Raw genomic sequence first — 19,782 nt, forward strand, 5'->3', positions numbered from 1 at the left:
AGCGACAGCGGCAGCGACATCGACTGCGACACATACCGTTATTGAGCGCGGCGTGTATAAGACCGTAATATTTGTGCTTTCTCCGATCCCAAAGCTTTGAGCGAGCTTTGGCCTGGGATATAAGAGCAGGTTGTGGACTTGGGACATTGCGCCGGCGCGTCCTTAATTAGTAATTGCTGCTCGGCAAGGTTTCGGGTTTTGCTTTAGCTGTTACATTTGTCACTTGGCATTTAACCTTGTTCTTGTTGCAGCTGTTGATGCTCTTGCTTTTGAGCTGATGATGATGATGATGATGTTCTGCTACCGTTGCGGCAAGTGTGAACATTTTTGGCATACATTGTACGAGTATGTACATTTGAAGTTAAAAAGCTTATGCAGCCACAATTAACAATTGGCTGGTCGCTGTAGGTACAACAAATTTGACTTGGAAACATTAATCAGAGCTTACACTAGGCTTGGCCAACCAACCACACATGTGTACGAGTATGGTGTGTATGTTGGGGGTTTGAGTGTGTGTGTGTGTATGTATGTGTGTATGGGGGAGAGCTTTGACACTAAGCTAGGCAATTAATCAACACAAAACGGCTGTCAGGCTTTGGGCCAGCCTGACGACCAGCAGGCAACTCTCAACTACTCGAAGGGCATGCATTAACTGATTGTTGGCACACGGCAAACTTCATGTCAGTTTCCATAAAACTTGCGCGAAAAATATCAAAATCAAAGTTACATTTGACAGGCAGACCAGGCCAGACCAGGGCAGAATAGACTAGACCAGACAACTCCGGACGCATTCGACTGCAAAGCAATGGGAATGGTTTTCTTTTGACCAGTTATTGCCTGGCGACTTTTAACAACTTGAACTTCAAGTAGCAAAGTTTGTTCAACTATTGAGCGCATCGGCATTTCGGATTGTCACTCAGGCACTCAGACATTCGGACAATCAGCCAGCCGCATTCTACATAAATTCCTCAATGTGTGCCTATATACTCGTACTCGTACATGCGCCAATTTATCAATTAATGTGGCTAATGAGTGAAATGACTTGCTTTGGCATTTAATGCAAGCAAGGGGTCCGCAATACTAAGTATACCATATACTATATGTATGGCAAAATTAATTAGGATCCAATTCATCAACTCTATGTGCGTACATAATACTATTTGTGTTTGTATGTAGTCGTATAAATGTATGTAGAGGCTGGAACAACATAACTAGATTTGTAGTTACTGCAAATTATTTTAGTTAGTGTTGTTGCTGATGCTCTTTAATTGACAATCAAAGCAAGTAATCAAATTTACTACTTCACATTTTTCATTAGAATTATTATATAGTTTATGTATATTGCCAGCCAACTAATAAACCACCCACTACACCCATCCACTCTCTGCTTCAGCCTCACCAACAAGTTGTACACTGATCGAAACTGGTGGTATGAAAACTAGACCAATCGAAGCGTTCTTAAGATTTCATCCATACAATTTTATTAAGCGTGCATAATTCTAGCCAAATGGAGATTAATAAATCGTAAAAGGATACGTACGTTAATCAATTAATACCCAAAAATTAATGTAAGAAATATCTGCAATATATCTGCATTTACAAGTAAGTGCGAAAGTTGCATGATATCTATTTGCCGGCTGATCTCCTCATCTCAGCGAATATGTATTGTTAAAACCACATTTTATATTTATTTTAGTGTTAATACCATAAATTGACTTCGGGACTGCGTCTATCTGCAGTAACAACAGTTCTAAATTCATTTTTCCTCTGTGTGTACAGCCAACATCTTTTCGCGCCCACATCAAAGGCGAAAAATTGCTAGAACGGACCTTTTAATCAGCAACACGTTTATGCGTGGCTCGGAGCTCGTGCTAGGACGCGACAAAATTTGCGTATGCGGAGTTGAATATATGAAATTACTTGACTAGAAGGTCCAAATGAATAGAAGGATATATTTGTTTAATTTTACGAGTTCACTTATAATGGCATGATTACCTTTGATGGGATGGATGTTTCTTCTTCTTATACAGTTTTTTTTTTAATGAGTCTTTTCTTCACAGGATAGTTAACTAATTAAAATTCGTTAATAACCTCAGCTAAATTATATATTAATATGTGTGCTTGTTGCTAAATAAAAATAATCTTTAATAAATGTTGTAGTACTAGGGTAAGATTGTCTATCTAATAAGTTTTATTTGGACTAACTTTTTTTGAACCCATTGATCAGTTTCCGTCCAGCAAATCAGCGCAATGAATTTGTATACCCCCGTAGTCCTTTTTAGGGAAAAGGACGCTAGGAAGACTTCATATGAGAGGTACATGTAGAATCGTACATATTTTTAATCAAAATCGGCGCACTTTATGATAAACATCAGCTGGTATAGGAACGATTGGAGCAATTAACTATTGTAGTTTAAAAAAAATCGATCAACTTAAGTATTCTAGTCATTTTTATCTAGTTGGTGTTTCAGAGCGCTGTGCAATCGTGTAAACCGAATAAGTTTCCAGCTACGCACCGAGCGGCAAATTGCAGTTGATTTGATTAACTTTGTGGGGTTGAGTGGGGGTTTGAGTGCGTCATGTGGACCATAAAACTGCATACCAGCGAACTATCAGCTACAAATAGCCATAAAGAGACAAAAACAATTTAGACCAAACGATCGATAAAAATTGCGCCATGCAATGGCGCGCACACACAAAATTAGAGCGAAAAAAACTCAGACAGGACAAGTTGAACCGCTCGAAATGTGGAAGGGCGATGGGTAAGAGCTGGGGCTGGGGCACAGGCCGGAAGAGCGGAGCGACGAACAAGCGCCAAGCGCCATGAGCTTGTCATTTAATATCCGCAATTAAAGTGGTCATCAATCAAAATGAACAACAACAAGAAACTTAAATGAATTAAAAGTAAACGAAAGAACAAAGCAAAGGATGAATGCACAAACCAAAATGAAAGCCATAATAAATGGAATGAAGGACACCAAATGAAAATGGCAGGCTAGAATAGCAAAACAAAAAAAAAAACGATAAAGGAAACCAACCAACAATCACCCATACACACATACTCGCGTACATGCACACACACATACTCGTACAATGCAAGGGCCATAAACAAGTTCTATACAAACAAAGCGGCGCAGTACGCTGTACCTATTGATGATTGAGCAGGACATTAATCTAACAAAATGCAGACAGGCTGCTTGCTCCAACGGTCGCTGGTCGCTGGCAGAGGCCAACAACAGCAACAGCAACAACAACAACAATATCAGCCAGAAACAGCGACAACGACCAAATCAACTGACCAACTGTGAAAGTGTCAAATTTCAAGCCACATTGTTGGCGTTGCTGATGTTGGAGGGGCAAGGCGTTGGTGATGACGACGAGGACGAGGACGAGGACGGCGACAGAGATGGCGACGTCAACAAACATAATTACGGCAACATCACCTACCCACCAACCGAAGAACCAACCGAGGAAGCATTCATCCAACCAAACCACAGCCACTGCCGGTGTCAGTTGACAGAGTGTGTATGATTCTTTTGGTGAGAATTTAAAATGGGCCAGGGCTTAATTTATAACCTTTTAATGGACCAATATCAAGGAGGCTTGTGGATTTCATAAGGACTCAGACTCAGGACTCAGCAGCTAACTTATATAGTACTCGTAGAAAGCAAACAAAGTATTTTAGTACACGATTGTTTACGAGTTACGAAGATGGCATTAACCATATGCTCAACACCAGAGATAGCAGTTCGGGCTGCTGCGTTGAGTGGACACAATATACAAGTATAAAGCAAAAAACTAGAAGCGTCTTAACAATAGAATTTTGAATATAAATTCGATTATTAAATTCAATGTGCTGACCAATTAGGTATTTATTTTTTTGATTTGCTTTTTAGTAGACAATCCCTCTGGTCTCTCTCTCTCTCTCTCTCTCTCTCTCTCTCTCTCTCTCTCTCTCTCTCTCTCTCTCTCTCTCTCTCTCTCTCTCTGAAATAAAGATGAATACTGTCCACATCGAATGAGGAGTTCTCAAGTTTCTACAAGTACAGGAATAGGAAAGAAGTAAATAACTTGGATATCAGCGAAGTATGTATGTATGTAGGAGGATGTCCATACATTAAACGCTTGAAGTGATTCTATTAAAGCCGATGTAAGAGAGCATTCATTGTCCTGGTGGAAAGTATTTTAAGTATGCATATAATGTTCTTTATTTATAAGTATCCTTCTCTAACAGCAACAACAAATGCAACTATAGTGATTGAATTAGAACTTGAAAACTTATTTCAGTAAAATGAACGAATCGACTTCTGTTGCAGTTTCGAGTTGTGACAGCGCTTCGGCCTATTGAACGGGCCATTCCCATTGTCAGCCTTCCATGCCACCGAATGGCATTTGCCGCCTGGCCACTACTATCCATTTACAACCGGATATCCCGACATTAATAATGCTAAATAGAAGCCATCAAAGTTTTGCTCATTTGCCAAATTAGAGGCTAAATTAGCGCCGAAACCCACGAGCTCGACTGCGCTCCAGTGTTAAGTTCGCAAGGATGTTGGTTTCCTTGCACAAACATATGTGTGGATGTGTGAGATGAGTCGCATGCACAATGCATGTCTGATGGATGTGATAGGAAAATGCTCAACCCCTGCAAGGCTTAAATGAAAACGGAAAATGTCACTATTAAACAGCAAAGCTGCAGCTACTACAGACGAGTACTCGTTCATGGTTATCCAATGCCCGCAGTCTGACTACCCCTATGCAAGCTTCCATGTCCGTCTTTCATGCGAGTAGGACTATATCCTTTGTTTATTGAATTTGTGGCATTTTTTGTTGCTACTGCGTTGTTATTAAATTTGAAATGCTACACCTTTGTCAGTATCAGATTGCCATGCGGTAAGACAAAGGCGTCCATTTAGTGTACACGTACAGGCAGTCGGGCAGTCACGCGGTCAGACAGCCAGACAGTCAGACAGCCAGACAACCGAGCAGACGGGCCATCAAAATTCAGCAAAGTCTTTGCTTGCATAAGAAAATATGCCACGTCATAAATTTTGTATACTCGTATACGCCTGTACAAAACATGCATAGGCAATCCTTTTATTTCCCTTTTTTCGTTATCTGCGCCTGAGCCTATGTATGTCAGGACCCGAGCCTGGGGCTGGATCCAACAAACCAAATGTTGACACACTTTCGTTAGGCAATTGTCTGGGGTGACTCCGGGGGAGTGGCGCGGTGACGTGGGTAGTCCGTTTTTGCTAGCCGTTGCACAAAATTTATATTTTAATATGAACATAAATTGAGCTTGTTATTTATGTAGTTTACAATACCTTATGTCCAAGAGCTGTGTCTGTTATACTATATCCGCGTGTCCGCCTGTCGGTCTGCCTTTCTAGCGATGCTTTTACACCCTACTGTACCCAGCGTGTGGTTTTTATTATATAAAATGTTCAGACAAGTGGCAAAATATAAAAACAAAAAACATGGAACTCAAAATGAAAACAAAAAGCTGTCATAAAAAAAGTGCCCTGCAGTTAAAATAATTGTCACACAGTAATAAACTGATGCAGAAAATTAAAAAAGCGTGGGTAGCTTAAGATATAAGGCATGGGCTCTAAATTACAAGTAACATACTCGTATATACTCGTAACATAAAAAAATACGAGCAGAAAATGTATGTTTGCTTGCGCGATTGCTGTGTACCCTTCAATGTCTCTTACAACAAAACTGTGGTCACCAGTTTCCGCACTCTATATTTCATAAGTGAATATTTTTGACTTATTTTGTATTTGGAATTTCATGGTCACCATTCGCATTCCAGATATTTCTATACATTATCCACTATACTTTACTATTCCTCGTTCTGGGTGTTAAAAAAAACTCAATTAAGAATAAAAAAAAAATTATTTTATTTATCATACTTAGTGTGATTTTGAATTTTAAATGGACCAGTGGCAGCTTTTTAAAATAATGAGGTTATATAATAAACCACTTGCAACATTTCTGCATCGTTCAAGGACTCCAGTCCAAATACACCAGACGACAAATTCATAGTCTACTTATCAGCGCTGGTAACAAAGCTGCCCTCGTCGGTCGTCTGCCGCTCAAAGCAGAGCAAAGCCAAGTAAAGTGGAGCAGAGCGGAGGGTCGCGCCGCTAAAATACGCATCGCCGCATCCCCGGAGTTCTACTCTTAAAACTGCCACTCGCTGCACTCGCTTCATTTTATAGCGGCAAGCATTATAGCCATGATTAATGGCAGATAATAATTTCGAGTGCGAGCACTTGACAGCATACGAAAAGTCAGAAACTATGGCCAATAACGCCCATTAGCCCCAACAGTCAAATAGCCAAAGAGCCAAACAGTTGAGCGGCCAAAGAGCCATACGAACGGACGAGCATGGGCAGCAAAGTGAAGGAGAGGCTTCTGCAAATGACTGCTGCAAAATAAACAAAAACAAAAACAAGAACAGAATCAGAAACAGCAACTACAGCCGCAGCATAAGTGAAGAAAGCATCAGGAATAAAAAAAGCAACTATTAGCGCTATTCTGTTTGCAGCATTTAACGCTTTCCGCACCCCCTTTTTTTCATTCCCCGTCCTCCGACGTCCTGTAGTTCTGCATATGAGCGTACGTGTGATTACTACATACATTTTGATGAGAAAAACTGAAACGCGTTGATCAAAATTATGCGGAACAAATTAAACACAATTGCCAAAGCCGCAAGGTGGCCAGCACCAGAGGCCACCAACCAACAGGCAGCAGTAATCGAGTGGTGACCAGTATACAGTATACTTACTGTATGTGCGTTCAGCAGCCATGCAAATGCAGCGGAAACGGATATACCAGGCGACTGGCACACACACACACGCACACACACACAGTCGGACGCTTGGCATGTGCGACCACATGTTGGTTTTTGTTCAGACGTTCCACAAATTGATTTGAGCTCGGGGCTAGCTGGCCTGCGCCCCTCGGGGCCCCCGCAAACATCGCTTAGTTTTTGGTTGGCAGTTTTTGCGGCTGCTTCGAGTGTAACAGCTGCAGCAAATTACATTAAAATCCAGTAAACTGATGCCGCTGTCGCTCGCTCGTTGCTTTGTTTAGATTTTTGGTTTTGTAAATTTATTGAACTTGCCTTTAAGTTGGCACTGTTTTGTTTTTGTTTTTTGGTAGTTGCTGCTGTTGTTGATGCTACTACGGCTCGTTTTAAGTTACTAGCCAAGTGCTGCGCTTTTAAAAGCTGCGTTTTAGTCATTACAAAAGATGCGGCAGGCAAAGGGGACAACTGTGCAGACAACTCAGCATGATGTGTTTGTCTGGCAAAGACAATGGTTGTCGAACCAATAAGTGCCTTCCAGACTGGCAGGCAGAAGGGCAGACAAACAGCCACTCTGCTGGCTGCGGCCTTTATGTGTGAGTGCGTCATAAAATTACTTTTTATCATTGCAACATGCTTTGTCGTTTTTATGACGCAAACACCAACGCTACTGCCAGGACATCAATACACGTCGACATGAACCTGAAAGTACTTCTTGCTTTATACTGCATTTAGTGCACGCCAAGCTGAAAGGATGCTGCCTCGAATGTGGCATTGTATAAATGGCTGACATGCACGAAAAGTGCCAAGCACCGTGCCTAGAGCAAGCAAGCTTCGGAGCCAACAATGGCGCTAATAAGCATAAGCGCAGGAAAACATTGCAAATGTACGAGCATAGACCGCTGTACGTACAGTGAGACTTAATTTTGATTTTTAGTCGTCATAGCCGAACAAAGTTTGCTTACAGACGAGGAAAATCCTGTACCCGTAACATTAAAAGGGTATATTACGTTTGTGCAAGGTATGTAACATGAAGAAGGACGCATCTCCGACTCCATATATTCTTTAAGAGCATGATGATAAAAATAGAGCCACTTCCCCCTGGCCGCCTGTCTGGATGAAAGTCTGCATTTCGGAAACTCTTTATTCCTGCGCCGCCTCCCGTGTCAAATAAAGCACAATTTCGATGCGCTATGACCCTTCGCCTTCGTGGCTGTACTTAGACTAAACTTAACTCAATTTTACATTCTTTCTTATTACTATTATTTCTTTCGCCGTCCTCACCGTCCTTCTCTAGTAACGACGCCCTGGCGACCGTCACAGAGTGCAACACGTATATTTATTTACTATTTCTGTGTCATCCAAATCGGTAAATTCTAACCGATTAAAAATCCCCACCCACATGCTTATCCATGTACATATGTGATTTTCAATCGCATACAATTTAATCGTGTTTGTACTTATGATCTAAATAAGCAACAAATAAGCTTGTATTATTCAGACTTCGGCCCTTTTAGTTTTTATACCCTGTACCCAAAGGGTCAAAGGGTATATTAGTTTTGTGCGAGTGTTCATGGAACACACCGAAGGAGGCGTGGCACACCCCACAGAGTATATATATTCTTGATTAGGATGACAAGCCGAGTCGATATAGCCATGTCCGTCTGTCTGTCCGTCTGTCTGTCTGTCTGTATGAACGCAAGGATCTCCGAAAGTATAAGAGCTAGAATAACCAAACTTGGTATCCAGATTCTCCTGATCCCAAGAAAGGACGAGTTTGTTCATTTTTTCTGATGCACCCCCCCCACTCCCCCCTATTCGTGATTTTCTATAACTCACGTAATTCTTGGAATTTTGAACTAAAATTTGGTAGTCAGTCCAGTTAGTGATTATATATCTGTATACCAAGTTTCATTATGATAGGTTGATTAGAAAGAAAGTTATAGCCATATAGCCAGGCCAAAGCTGTGTCCGCAGCTGTATTTGTTGCTTCTTTGGTATAATTATGTAATGCACACATACATATGTACAAGTACACAAACACGCATAGACACGATTCTGATGTAAGTGTAAATGTATGTATGCATTTCTGGAATATTTTATATTTCATTTAATTAATTAATTAAATTTTTTAATAAATTTTTTTTTGTGGGTGGTACAGGGTATCTAAGAGTTGAGACTGCTCGAATTTAGCATTCCTTTCTTGTTTTACTTACCTAGTCGACATAACAGATGTTCGATGTTAACGTACAAATGTATTTACAAGTGTGTTTGGAGGCATATTGTGAGACTGTCCTCTCGGCTTCAGGGAGTGTTGGATTCCCCAACAATTTGGCGAAGCAGTGGCCTGTGTTAGGCATAACAAAGTCACAAGTCGGCAACAGCTAAACAAGTGTATGTTACCATAAAGAATATTAAGCAAGAAAGAAAACAACTGCAAAGCATGCGGGACCGTTTCAGCAAAGGTCGAGGGAGATAAGGAGATAGATTTAAGATAGAAGGACAGTTTTTGGCATGGTCGAACGAACCCTTGGTGGTGTATCTAGGAGTTTTCGTACAAGCCGAGAAGGTTTTTGCGGTGATATGAGGTACCGATGAGAAAGTATTATAATATAGAGAATAAAAAAGAGCACGCATCTCCCCAAGTATGTACAAGCCGATATCAGCACTGAGCTCTTCCATCTTTTCTTCCAAGCATGACAGGAGGTCGTTACGAATTACATTTTATAGAATCCACACGATTCTTTAAAAATGGTAAGCAACATTGAAACTTAAAGACAGAACATTGCCAAATAGATGATGTGCGGGAAATAATTTGAGGTATAGGTGATTATACAAACGGCGTTATTGAAATCCCCAAAATCGGGGGAGTGGGGCGTGATAAAAAAAATAATATATATTTGTGCAGAATTTTAAGTCTCTAGCTCTTACAGCCTCTGAGAATCTAGGTGTTCTTACAGACAGATGAATAGATTGACAGACAGACAGGGCTAAATTGACATTCTTTCCGTGCCATCATCACTTCCCGCAAATGTAATATATGTACAGATTATAAAAAGATAAATGAAATCTATTTTTGTTATTCATTTACTTATTTTCTTTTATTACACACACACACGCGCATATGTGTTGATAGGCAATTGTTTTATTTCATTAATTTAATGTAGGAAGAAAATTAATTCATACAATATTTTAGTATTTTTGCTTTTGTTAGGAGTGGGTATAGGGTATATAAGAGTTTGGCCTGCCTAACTTAAACTTTCCATTTTGGGTTCATCGATGCTTATCCAATGATAATCATAAGAAACTAACTGGTAAGGAAGAAATTTATAAGTGTGCAGTTTTAGAGCATATCGGTTGTTAAGTTGAACCTGGCAACGAGATTGATTTCGGCATGTTAGGAGAATCAGGAAAAAAAGATAATAGTGGATATTTAAAACAAGTAAAAAAGCTAAAGTCAGGTGTCCCGACTTTGAAATACTCTGTATATATGTTTACAATAATTTGCATGGGAGGGTGGGCGGTAAATTCCAAAATACACATTTTCTGCGTATTCACATAAGGACTAAAATTTTGTGTCCGTAGGTCTTATAGTCTCCGAGATATAGGCAATAGGGGGAAGTGGGAGGGAAAATCAAAAAAATAAAACAAACTTGCACAGCGTACACACATAACGCATCTTTGTGCAAAATTTGGTGTCTCTTGCTCTTATAGTCTCTGAGATCCAGGTGTTCATACGGACAAACATACAGACAAACAGGGCTAGATCGACTCGTCGCGTCATGCTGATCAAGAATATATATACTTTGTGGGGTCTGCCACGCCTCCTTCTGCCTGCTACATTTTCAGCTCCCGCAAGCCTAATATACTCTTGTACATTTTATGTACAGAGTATAAAAAGGGAATGTGGTAGCAGGGCGATCCAGACGTAAAAGGTATCTGCTAGTTCGCAGCAATCAAATGTTGATTACAAAAACAACAACAAATGTAAATAAAATATTAAAGCATTTTATTGACAATACATTTTCCATACTGCGAAAAAATTAAAGATCATACTCGTTAGGTCATAAAAGATCATAACAGACTTGCAAATTAAAAACAAATTAAAAACTAATACATAATACATAAATTAATTCAGCATTGTTTTTGTGATTCTGGCGTTCTAGCTGACATCGAATTCTATATACTTGTTTTTTCGTGGTTCATTTCTCATCGATTTTAAAACAGGAGGTTTGTGCATTTCTTACCTCTTTTATATGATCAGTCCAATGGTCGAAACACGCCAATAAGGCAGCTTCCACTATACTATAGTATATTTTATTTTACTGGATAAGTGTGCATGTCTGCTAGAGAGTGCGTGTGCGACCCATTGCGTGAGTATCACTTTGACTTCTTTGTGCGCTTTATTAATGTTATTAAAAATCAAACAAATGGTCATAATGCCTAGCTGCTGGACACGCGCAATTTTGCATGTTTGTGTGTTTGCGTACTCGAGCTTAATAATGTACTTACATACATATATGGAGGGCCACAAAAGTCTAAATGAATGGGTAGTGCAAGCATAAGTACAAGTATTTATTTGAATGCGGACCAATGCTTGTTAGGTTGTGGCCGCGAGTAGCTGTGGTGGAAAATAACACCCAGTAACATGACATTACACATGCTCGTTAGTATATTGAACAATTTGGATATCTATTCATTTTCAGACTATAAACATGCATCAATATTTTCACATACTGTCTTAAAGAATGGATTGGATTTGATTACATCACAAAGAAATCGCTGAAGCCTGAAAAGAGCTTGCAATTGCAAATTATTGCACCCCGGTAAAGGGATTATTGTTCTTTATATAAAAATATTGATTTTCTTCAATTATAAATATGGTGCCGTCCGCACTTCGTCCCTTTTAATTTTCTCTTTCTTCTTTGTTATGCAATCTTCTTTGGGTCCACCATAATTTAAGAGCAATCGTGTTGGAATTTTGGCCCCTGACCTCAGCTAATTTGCTTTGACGCTAGTTCCCCCCCACCAATAGAAAAGCGAGTAGGTTTCAGTTTTCATTTAAGTAAAAGGAGGAAGAACGCAAAATGTTATTGGCACGGGCAATGCTCGCGCTAACAGGATGTATTGCAAGCTTCGATGGTAGCGCAAAAAGGTTAATAAAGCAAAAAAAAAACAAGAAAGGAATGCTAAAGTCGAGCAGGCTCAACTCTTAAATACCCTGTACCACCCCACAAAAAAATAAATAAATTTAATTTAATTAATTAATTAATTTAATTTAATTAATTCGTTTAAAATTCCAAGAATTACGGGAGTTATAGAAAATCGTTAATAGGGGGGAGTGGGGGGTGCATCGGGAAAAATAAACAAACTCGTCCTTTCTCGGAATCAGAAGAATCTGTATACCAAGTTTGGTTATTCTAGCTCTTATACTTTGAATATATATATACTTTGTGGGGTCTGCCACGCCTCCTTCTGTGTCTGTTTCATACATTCGCACAAAAGTATTATAGCCTTTTACCCTTTGGGTACAGTCTACAGGAATAGCATGGTCGGGTACCCTTTAGTCATACCTTTGTCATGCTGCCTTAAAGAGAAACCGTAGGACGAACTAAAAACTAGCCTATACTAAGTAAACAGAAGTTTAATGCTAAGTACAAATTAGACAGCACTCTGCTCTGTTTTTTAATTTTTGAGCGCAATTATTGCGAGATGCTTCCCAGTAGTCATATCGTCGTAAACAAACTAAATATTGTTGCTTTATTTTCATTTTTTTTTTTATATTAAAAGTGATTTCAGCTAGCTGTATTACAACTGCTATTACGAAAATACTATTTTGATGACAGTTTTGGTTTACGTACAATCGTTTTCGGACTATGTATTTTAATTATAATGATCTTTATCACTAAAAAAATGAAGTATTTCTTTTGGAATATTTCCACTTGTATTTGTTGCTTAAATTTCAATGATTGGGTTTAAAGAGTAATAATCAGAGCTGGTACCAGAGAAGATGCAGATGCACATCGATAGCTTTTCAGTTGCGACACCGATGACCTATTGACTTGAATGGGAATATCATCCTATTTAAAATTCTAGTCCTATACAAGATGTCTTACTGCCCATCGACATAGCACTTCCTAATTTAAGTTCAGCAACAGTTAAGCGCTTAAAAAAGCTAAAGCTTCACACGCTCAAACTAGGCTATACTATATATTCTGTATATAATAGCTAACAATTGTGTAACTGCACTTTGCAGCCAACAAACTACCACATTATATGCAGCATTGCAACCCTCCCCGCTGACCATAAGAATTGACAATTTAGTTGGAGCATTTTCCCAAAGTGCAACTTTTGGTCACTTCCGCTGCTGCGGCTTCCATTTGCTTGCGTTGATTTGCGTCTTCGTCACTTGGCAGCAAGCCGTTCTACTCCTAGCAGTTAATATCTTAAGGAATTTTCAATAGCAGCAGGGCCGAAGTTGTAGTGGCGGTGGCAGTGGCAGGGGCAGGGGCAACTTTGTCGTTGGCGGGATGTTGTCATTGTGTATTGTGTGTCAAAACAAAATGACTACAAAATGCTAAAAACAACTTCCGCTTGACAATTTGCATGCTGTGCGTCGAGCGGAAATGGAAAACACTTGGGTGTGGATGGGAGGGGATTGTGTGGTCCTGCCTGCGCTGCAATGTACCTAACCACATGCAGCGGAACAGCTAAGGCTGCGATAAAGCAGGTCACTACAATATTGCTACTGGGAGTACGTGTATATGGATGTGTTATTCATGTAGAGTGAATTAAATGCGCAAGCCACCGCTGTGCTCTAACGGAATCGCATACAACAGGCGCCTTAGCACAGGCGTAATGCTTTAATTTAGTCATCATGTTTTGCTTGTGTCGGCGTCTACGTCAACTTCCACGTCGGCATCGGCATCGGCGACGTCGCACTACGTTGTTCCTACTTAATGGGCAATTAAGGGTAGACGACACAAAAAATAATTAAATGGCTACATGCCGGCATTCTTGGCGCTGCATGCGGTTTTTTATATACATACATATACATATACTTATACTTAGTATGAATAGTGTATCGGTGTTTGTGCGTGTTAAAGCCACCCCACTGATGCGAGTGGGCGTGGCATATGGGTAGTGCGTGCATTGAATTTTTGCGGCGCCCTAAAAGTATGCAATATTTTTGCGCTGGCGTTCCGCTATGCAAATTTGTATGGCGGTGGAAAATTTGATAATGAGCTTCTGCTGCTGCTGCTACTACTACTGCTACTGTTGCAGTCGCTGCCGAATCATCTCACTGCCTGCTTAATATTTCAAGCACAATTATGCAGCTGCGCATTAAAAATCAAATACAACACTAAAAGTGACAGCTGCAATCAACTTGCAGCAGTCTGTAGTCGGCAGCTTCGTTTCTGGTCACCATAAAATTCAATTTGGCGCAAAGTGTTTAATGAAAGTGTCTTCTTGGTAACGCCAGGCGCCAGTCTGTCAGTCAGCCACTCATCTAGTCAGTCAGCAGGGTGCAGAGAAGGCAAAGGACGCAGCAGGACGCTTGCGCATTAACAATTCACTAAATTTTTGCATGGGTGTCGATGCTTGTGTCTGTGCCGGCTCAGAAAAGCGCAACAGAAAAAGCTGACTTGTTTTACATAAAAACACACTTTAGAACTCAAATTATGCAACATCGCTCGACGCCCCAAATGCCTTCAAACACCCCAACCCTCCGCACTGCCACCGAGTCGAAGTCGCTTTTTTTCTGTGCGCATCCACGGCGTGCCACCCTCACTGATAAAATGCAATGGCTATAATAAAAATTAACAAGCTACGCTACGTTTGAGTTTTGAATTAATTGAAAGCGCGTATGCACAGGACATTGAATCGGTTGGTCTGGGGGGAGCGACCTACTCCTTTTTGCTCATAAAATTATAAATTTGCGTCTAAATGAACTCTGCAAAATTAATGAACTGCATGCAGTTTAAATGAAATGCACCAAATGGAAGAACAATAAATAATGAGCGCAACTAATTAAGCAAGTATATATTATAAGTCTCCTATTCCGGAATGACGTTTTGAAGAAGCTGGTCAAAAGCTGTGAATCAATCAAACTAAATGGTAGGTCATGCTATACATTAGTTGAAGCTGTTTAAAGATAAAACAATGGATGGAGCTTTAGTTTGTATTTGCTGTACATTATCGGGCTGATCAATTCAGTGATCGTTTAATAGTTAATATTTGATATCTCAAACTAAAGTAAAGTGTCACTGAAAAAAGGCATTTATTTCCATCAGTGGCTCCGCATTGTTTTAATTATATAGTATGTTTGTATGAAATAATCGCCACTCACCTCCATGTTAAATCTAGCTTATCCCATCTGGGTCCTTGCAGCACATAGCGACGTCGACGTATATTCATATTATCATGATCTAGATTATCCGGTGAGAAATAATTCGCTCGATTATTGTCGCCCACACCGCAGCGCGGCTTTTGTATTAGCCTGACAGTGGCTGGGTCGATTTCGCCCGTAACTGGAATGTTGCCAAAAGACTGCGGGACAACAAATGTTAGTTGAAGAATTGTGCATAATACAAGCAGCTGCCGGCTGCTTGGCTGGCTGGATGGCTGGCTGGCTGGTTGGCTGGTTGGCACAACATACCTGCAGATTACGTATTGCATCCTTCAGTTGGTCCTCGGTGCGCAGCGCGCCAGTTTCCAAGTCTGACTTGGGTAGATAACCATACTCCATGAGGTAATTGTGCTGCAAGTAGAAAAAGGAGGAAAATAAGAGCATTCGTTACAAATACACGCACACAATTACACACGTACATGTATAAACATTTAGACGACAGGCAACATTAGTTGCTGTTGCTTCTGTTAGGGAAGTATGCCAAATGTACAACAACAATGGCAACATATGACAGACAGATAGACAGACAGACAGACGGACGGATAGAAAGACAGACAGATGAACACTGCCTGGATGCCATTTTTGAGCCAAACTATTTGTCGTTTTGTGTTATTGCTGCCGCTGTTGCTGTTGCTGTTGCTGCTGTCGTTTGCTTAATGTAGGCGCGACAGATAATGATGCCGGGCATAAAAAGTTTTTGCATAAAGTTAATGATAAAAGCGACACAACAAAGTTTAACGTTGCATCAATAACCCGAAAAGTATGCCGCAAAAAACGCAAAAAGAAGCTGACAAAAAACGTTGGATGGAAATGGTGGAAGACAAATCTGCTATCTCCCAACACAACGGTCGACAGCGAAATCGATAGACACACTTTGGGCTAACAGTCATGACCAAACGGAACAAATGCCCAGCTCATAACTGTAAAGTGTGCGTGGCTGGCATATGGGCAGACATACGACGAACATACAAGTATAGGCAGTCAGGCATATACATAGGCAGACGGACAGACAGACAGACCAGAGACGGGCAGCCGAAAAACAGAACTCTGCCTGTATTTGTTGCTGTATTTACATATTTTTACATGCGCGCATACAAACAGTCCGACAAACGAGCGTGCATATTTATTTACTTGCTCACAGTGGTTGTTGTGGTGTGTGTGTGTCTATGTGTGTGTGTGTGGGTGAAGGAGGGGGTGCGGGTGTTAGATAGACACACGCGCACGCTTGACACATACACCAGCAAATTACGTGACCTGCAAATTAAATTTTCTCTTTCATTTTTGGTCATATGAGAAAATTGTCACACTCGCGAACGCCCCCCACGCAATTTGTAGAAAATAGCAAGAAAAATCTAAAAACAAAAACAAAAATAGAAATAGAAAATTTTCCATTTTTGCGGGCTCTATAAAGCAGCACTCAAGTACGAGTATATGCCTCTACTAGTACGCATACAAGTATATGCAACTACAACAAGCACACAAGCAAGCTGTTTTAGCAATTTAAGTTGATGATGATTCGCAAAAATCGTTAACAAGTTGAGATTCTCACTTGTGTGTGTGTATGACTGTGAGTGTGTGTGTGTGTGTTCATGTGATAGTACGTGATGTGTCGCCACTAGATAGATTTATAGCTGGATCGATTGATGAATGGTTTGATAAACAGATAGTGAATGAATGATGTGATGCATAGAAATAAGTTCGATTGGACCAGCTTCGGAGTTTATTCTCAGTACCGCAATAAGTTTAATGAAAACAAAAGTAATATGTGATAAGTAATTATTATGATCATGCCAACCATTTGGTATCTTAAGCCGTCATTATTTTGTACCTTAATACACATATTCTTAAGCTAAGACTCCAAAGGAACGATATCCAGGAACTCTTTAATTTTGCTAATCACGTGGAGGAAAATAAAGGCTTAGACGAATCCAGAACCCAACTAAGTAATTTCATAAAATATGTAAGGAATGCAAAACAGACTTTTAAAAGTCTCAAATAGGCCTCATTCGAGATTTACAAGTCCGCCGAATTGAAAAAAATATTTCCAGCCATGTTGGCGATCTACAGGAGGGAACCCCATGGGTACCTTGCGGTCTGAGGCATGTCGGAGGTATTTCTATGTGCCGGTGGCCTGGAAGAAAGCATCTCTTGTATTCCTGGCCAAAGCAGGCATGTACAGCCACGAGCAACCGAAGAGGTACAGGCCCACCCCTTACTTAGTAAGCTGATTTTAGAACATATGTTGAGAAAACGCACTGCATCGCAAAAGATGCTAGGAAGTACTTGGGACCTCCCGGCAAAACTGATGCATTAGATGGAGTAACATCAGGGACTAACATATTCACAGTTGGCCCATGATATAGACAAGAACTGTGGTGAAAAAAGATAGCACATACCCAACGCTCAAGCGTTTATAAAGGTTACCTACTGCAGGTGTAAGTCTTCGCCAAAAGGATGGTAATGAAAGAACCAGACATCTATAAAATCTCCGCAGGAGTCCATCATCTGTTCCCAATAATGTGAGCACCGAGAATACGGTGCACATTTATCTGGTTTCTATCTACCGAGGTATTGAGAGACACGGGATGATGGACACTCTGCCAAAATTAGGAACTGAATAAGCACGAACGAGTGCAAGAATAGAGACAAAGACACATCCACCTCCTGCACCTCAAAGAAAGGAATGTAGTCTTACGACTAGCTTTCTCAAAGGTTATTTCTTGCCAAGCTGGACGTTGCATCCAAGGAACAAGAAACGATCTTGACGCTGCCATTGTACCATGTAATACGCCAAGCACGACCTAACATTATAAAGGTACATGTGTTGTGAATAAGCTGATGGATTAGAATTATGTAGTTGGGGAAAATGATTTTTAATTCGACAATAACTGGAAGTTAATAAAATGTTGCGACTTTCGAAAAATAAATAAATAAATTCAAAACGTAGATTATGCTTTAAGTAGTTGAGAAAAGTTCGCAAGTTTTAGTTAGTTTTGCTAGACTTTTGATTACTTTGACTTGCGTGCAATATTCTCCATCAATCCCCATAACTGGAAGCCTGGTCAGTTGCAGGCATTTGTGTTGCCAAGCAACTTAACAGCACTTAAACCTGACCATACCTATACATATGTATACATCGCCATCCACACCCACTTTCATATTTATTTCTTTGTTTTGATTTAGCAAAGTTTTAAGGTATTGCGTTTTTATATAACCCTTGCCCGATGCTTCAGGCGAAGCAGAAAAGGCTGCAGTGGAAGTTCTTTACATTGCCCCGGGCCTTTAGTTGAGCCACAATAAAAAGTTGACAACGTAGCCCCTCCTTCCCAGACAGCCCCTGCTCCTGCTCCTGCCCCAGCTTCAGCCCCACAGTAAATGCAACGCAAACAAATATGCAACTACTGAGATTGCCACAAAGCGTGTCATAAAACTTGCCTTCGATGTCACGTTGCAACCGGCAACGTGTCAATCTTACGCCACGTTACGCAGCATTTTGGCTGACGGTTATCGGTGGACGTTCGGCGAATGACGTTGACCCAAGAATGCCCACACAAAATGAAACTTTTGCTGGGCCAAATTGAAATTCACGAGACGTTCGTCTTATGTATACATATACAAATTTATATACATGTAGATATATATGCATGTACTCGTATGTATATGTATGGATATAAACAATATCAATTAAAATATGTACATATGTATGCTGAAATGCAAAAATAAACACAGCGGAAATCAGACGTCGCGTCGTCTGCCTACAGGCGGACAGCTCCGACATCGACGGCTTCAACGACGGTTGATTAATTCCTATAAGCGACTTGCAAGTTTATTAATGGCCAACTGAGTGTGATACCAGAAGGAGCGAGACGGGGAAGCAGTCAGGCATTCTTGTATTCATCCAAACACATGTATATAGTATTAGAGATGTGCGCTCAAGTTCAATGGGATGTTGTTGTTATACCCTGTACCCAAAGCGTAAAAGGATATAAAAGTTGAGTGCGAGTGTATGAAACACACAGAAGGAGGCGTGCCAGATCCCACAAAGTATATATATATTCTTGATCAGTGCGGCAAGGCGATTCGATATAGCCATGTCTGTCTATCCAGACATCTCTCTAAGTACAAGAGCACATCACTCTTACGTCTTTATGTATATTACATATATTTTGTATATCTTTAAAGTAATTTGATAAATTTCATTTAATATTTATATACCCTGTATTTATTCTTGAACAGGGTGACAAGCCGAGTCGATATAGCCATATCCGCCTGTCCGTCTGCATGAGCACAAGGTTCTCGGAAGGTACAAGAGCTGGAATTACCAAACGTGGTATCCAGGTTTCCCTAAGCCCTAGCCCACACTCCCCCGCTATAAGTGATTTTCCAGCCCTCCCGTAATTCTTCGAGTTTTGAAATTTGGTAATCCCGTTAGTGGTTGTGTGACAATTTTCATCATGAAAGGTTAAATATGAAGAAAGTTATAGCCATAAATGGAATCTCAGACCAAGCGCTATTGTTGTTCTTGCTGCTTGGCACTGGCAATGTGCAATTATAC

At 40.4% G+C, this 19,782-nt stretch overlaps 1 protein-coding gene across 1 annotated transcript in view; it reads right to left on the reverse strand.

The window, feature by feature from the left end:
• The window catches only part of LOC115633933 (matrix metalloproteinase-2), a 100,650-nt gene that overhangs the window by 63,342 nt on the left and 17,526 nt on the right, over positions 1-19,782 (reverse strand). The window contains exons 2-3 of the mRNA XM_030531449.1: positions 15,477-15,578; positions 15,168-15,367 (exon numbers count right to left, since the gene is read on the reverse strand). Of these exons, the coding sequence (XP_030387309.1) occupies positions 15,168-15,367; positions 15,477-15,578 (302 nt within the window). The remainder of the gene's footprint in view (positions 1-15,167; positions 15,368-15,476; positions 15,579-19,782) is intronic.

This window comes from Scaptodrosophila lebanonensis, unplaced genomic scaffold (genome assembly GCF_003285725.1).
Source record: "Scaptodrosophila lebanonensis strain 11010-0011.00,11010-0021.00 unplaced genomic scaffold, SlebRS2 tig00000001-arrow-pilon, whole genome shotgun sequence".
In the NCBI taxonomy this organism is placed as follows: Eukaryota; Metazoa; Arthropoda; class Insecta; order Diptera; family Drosophilidae; genus Scaptodrosophila; species Scaptodrosophila lebanonensis.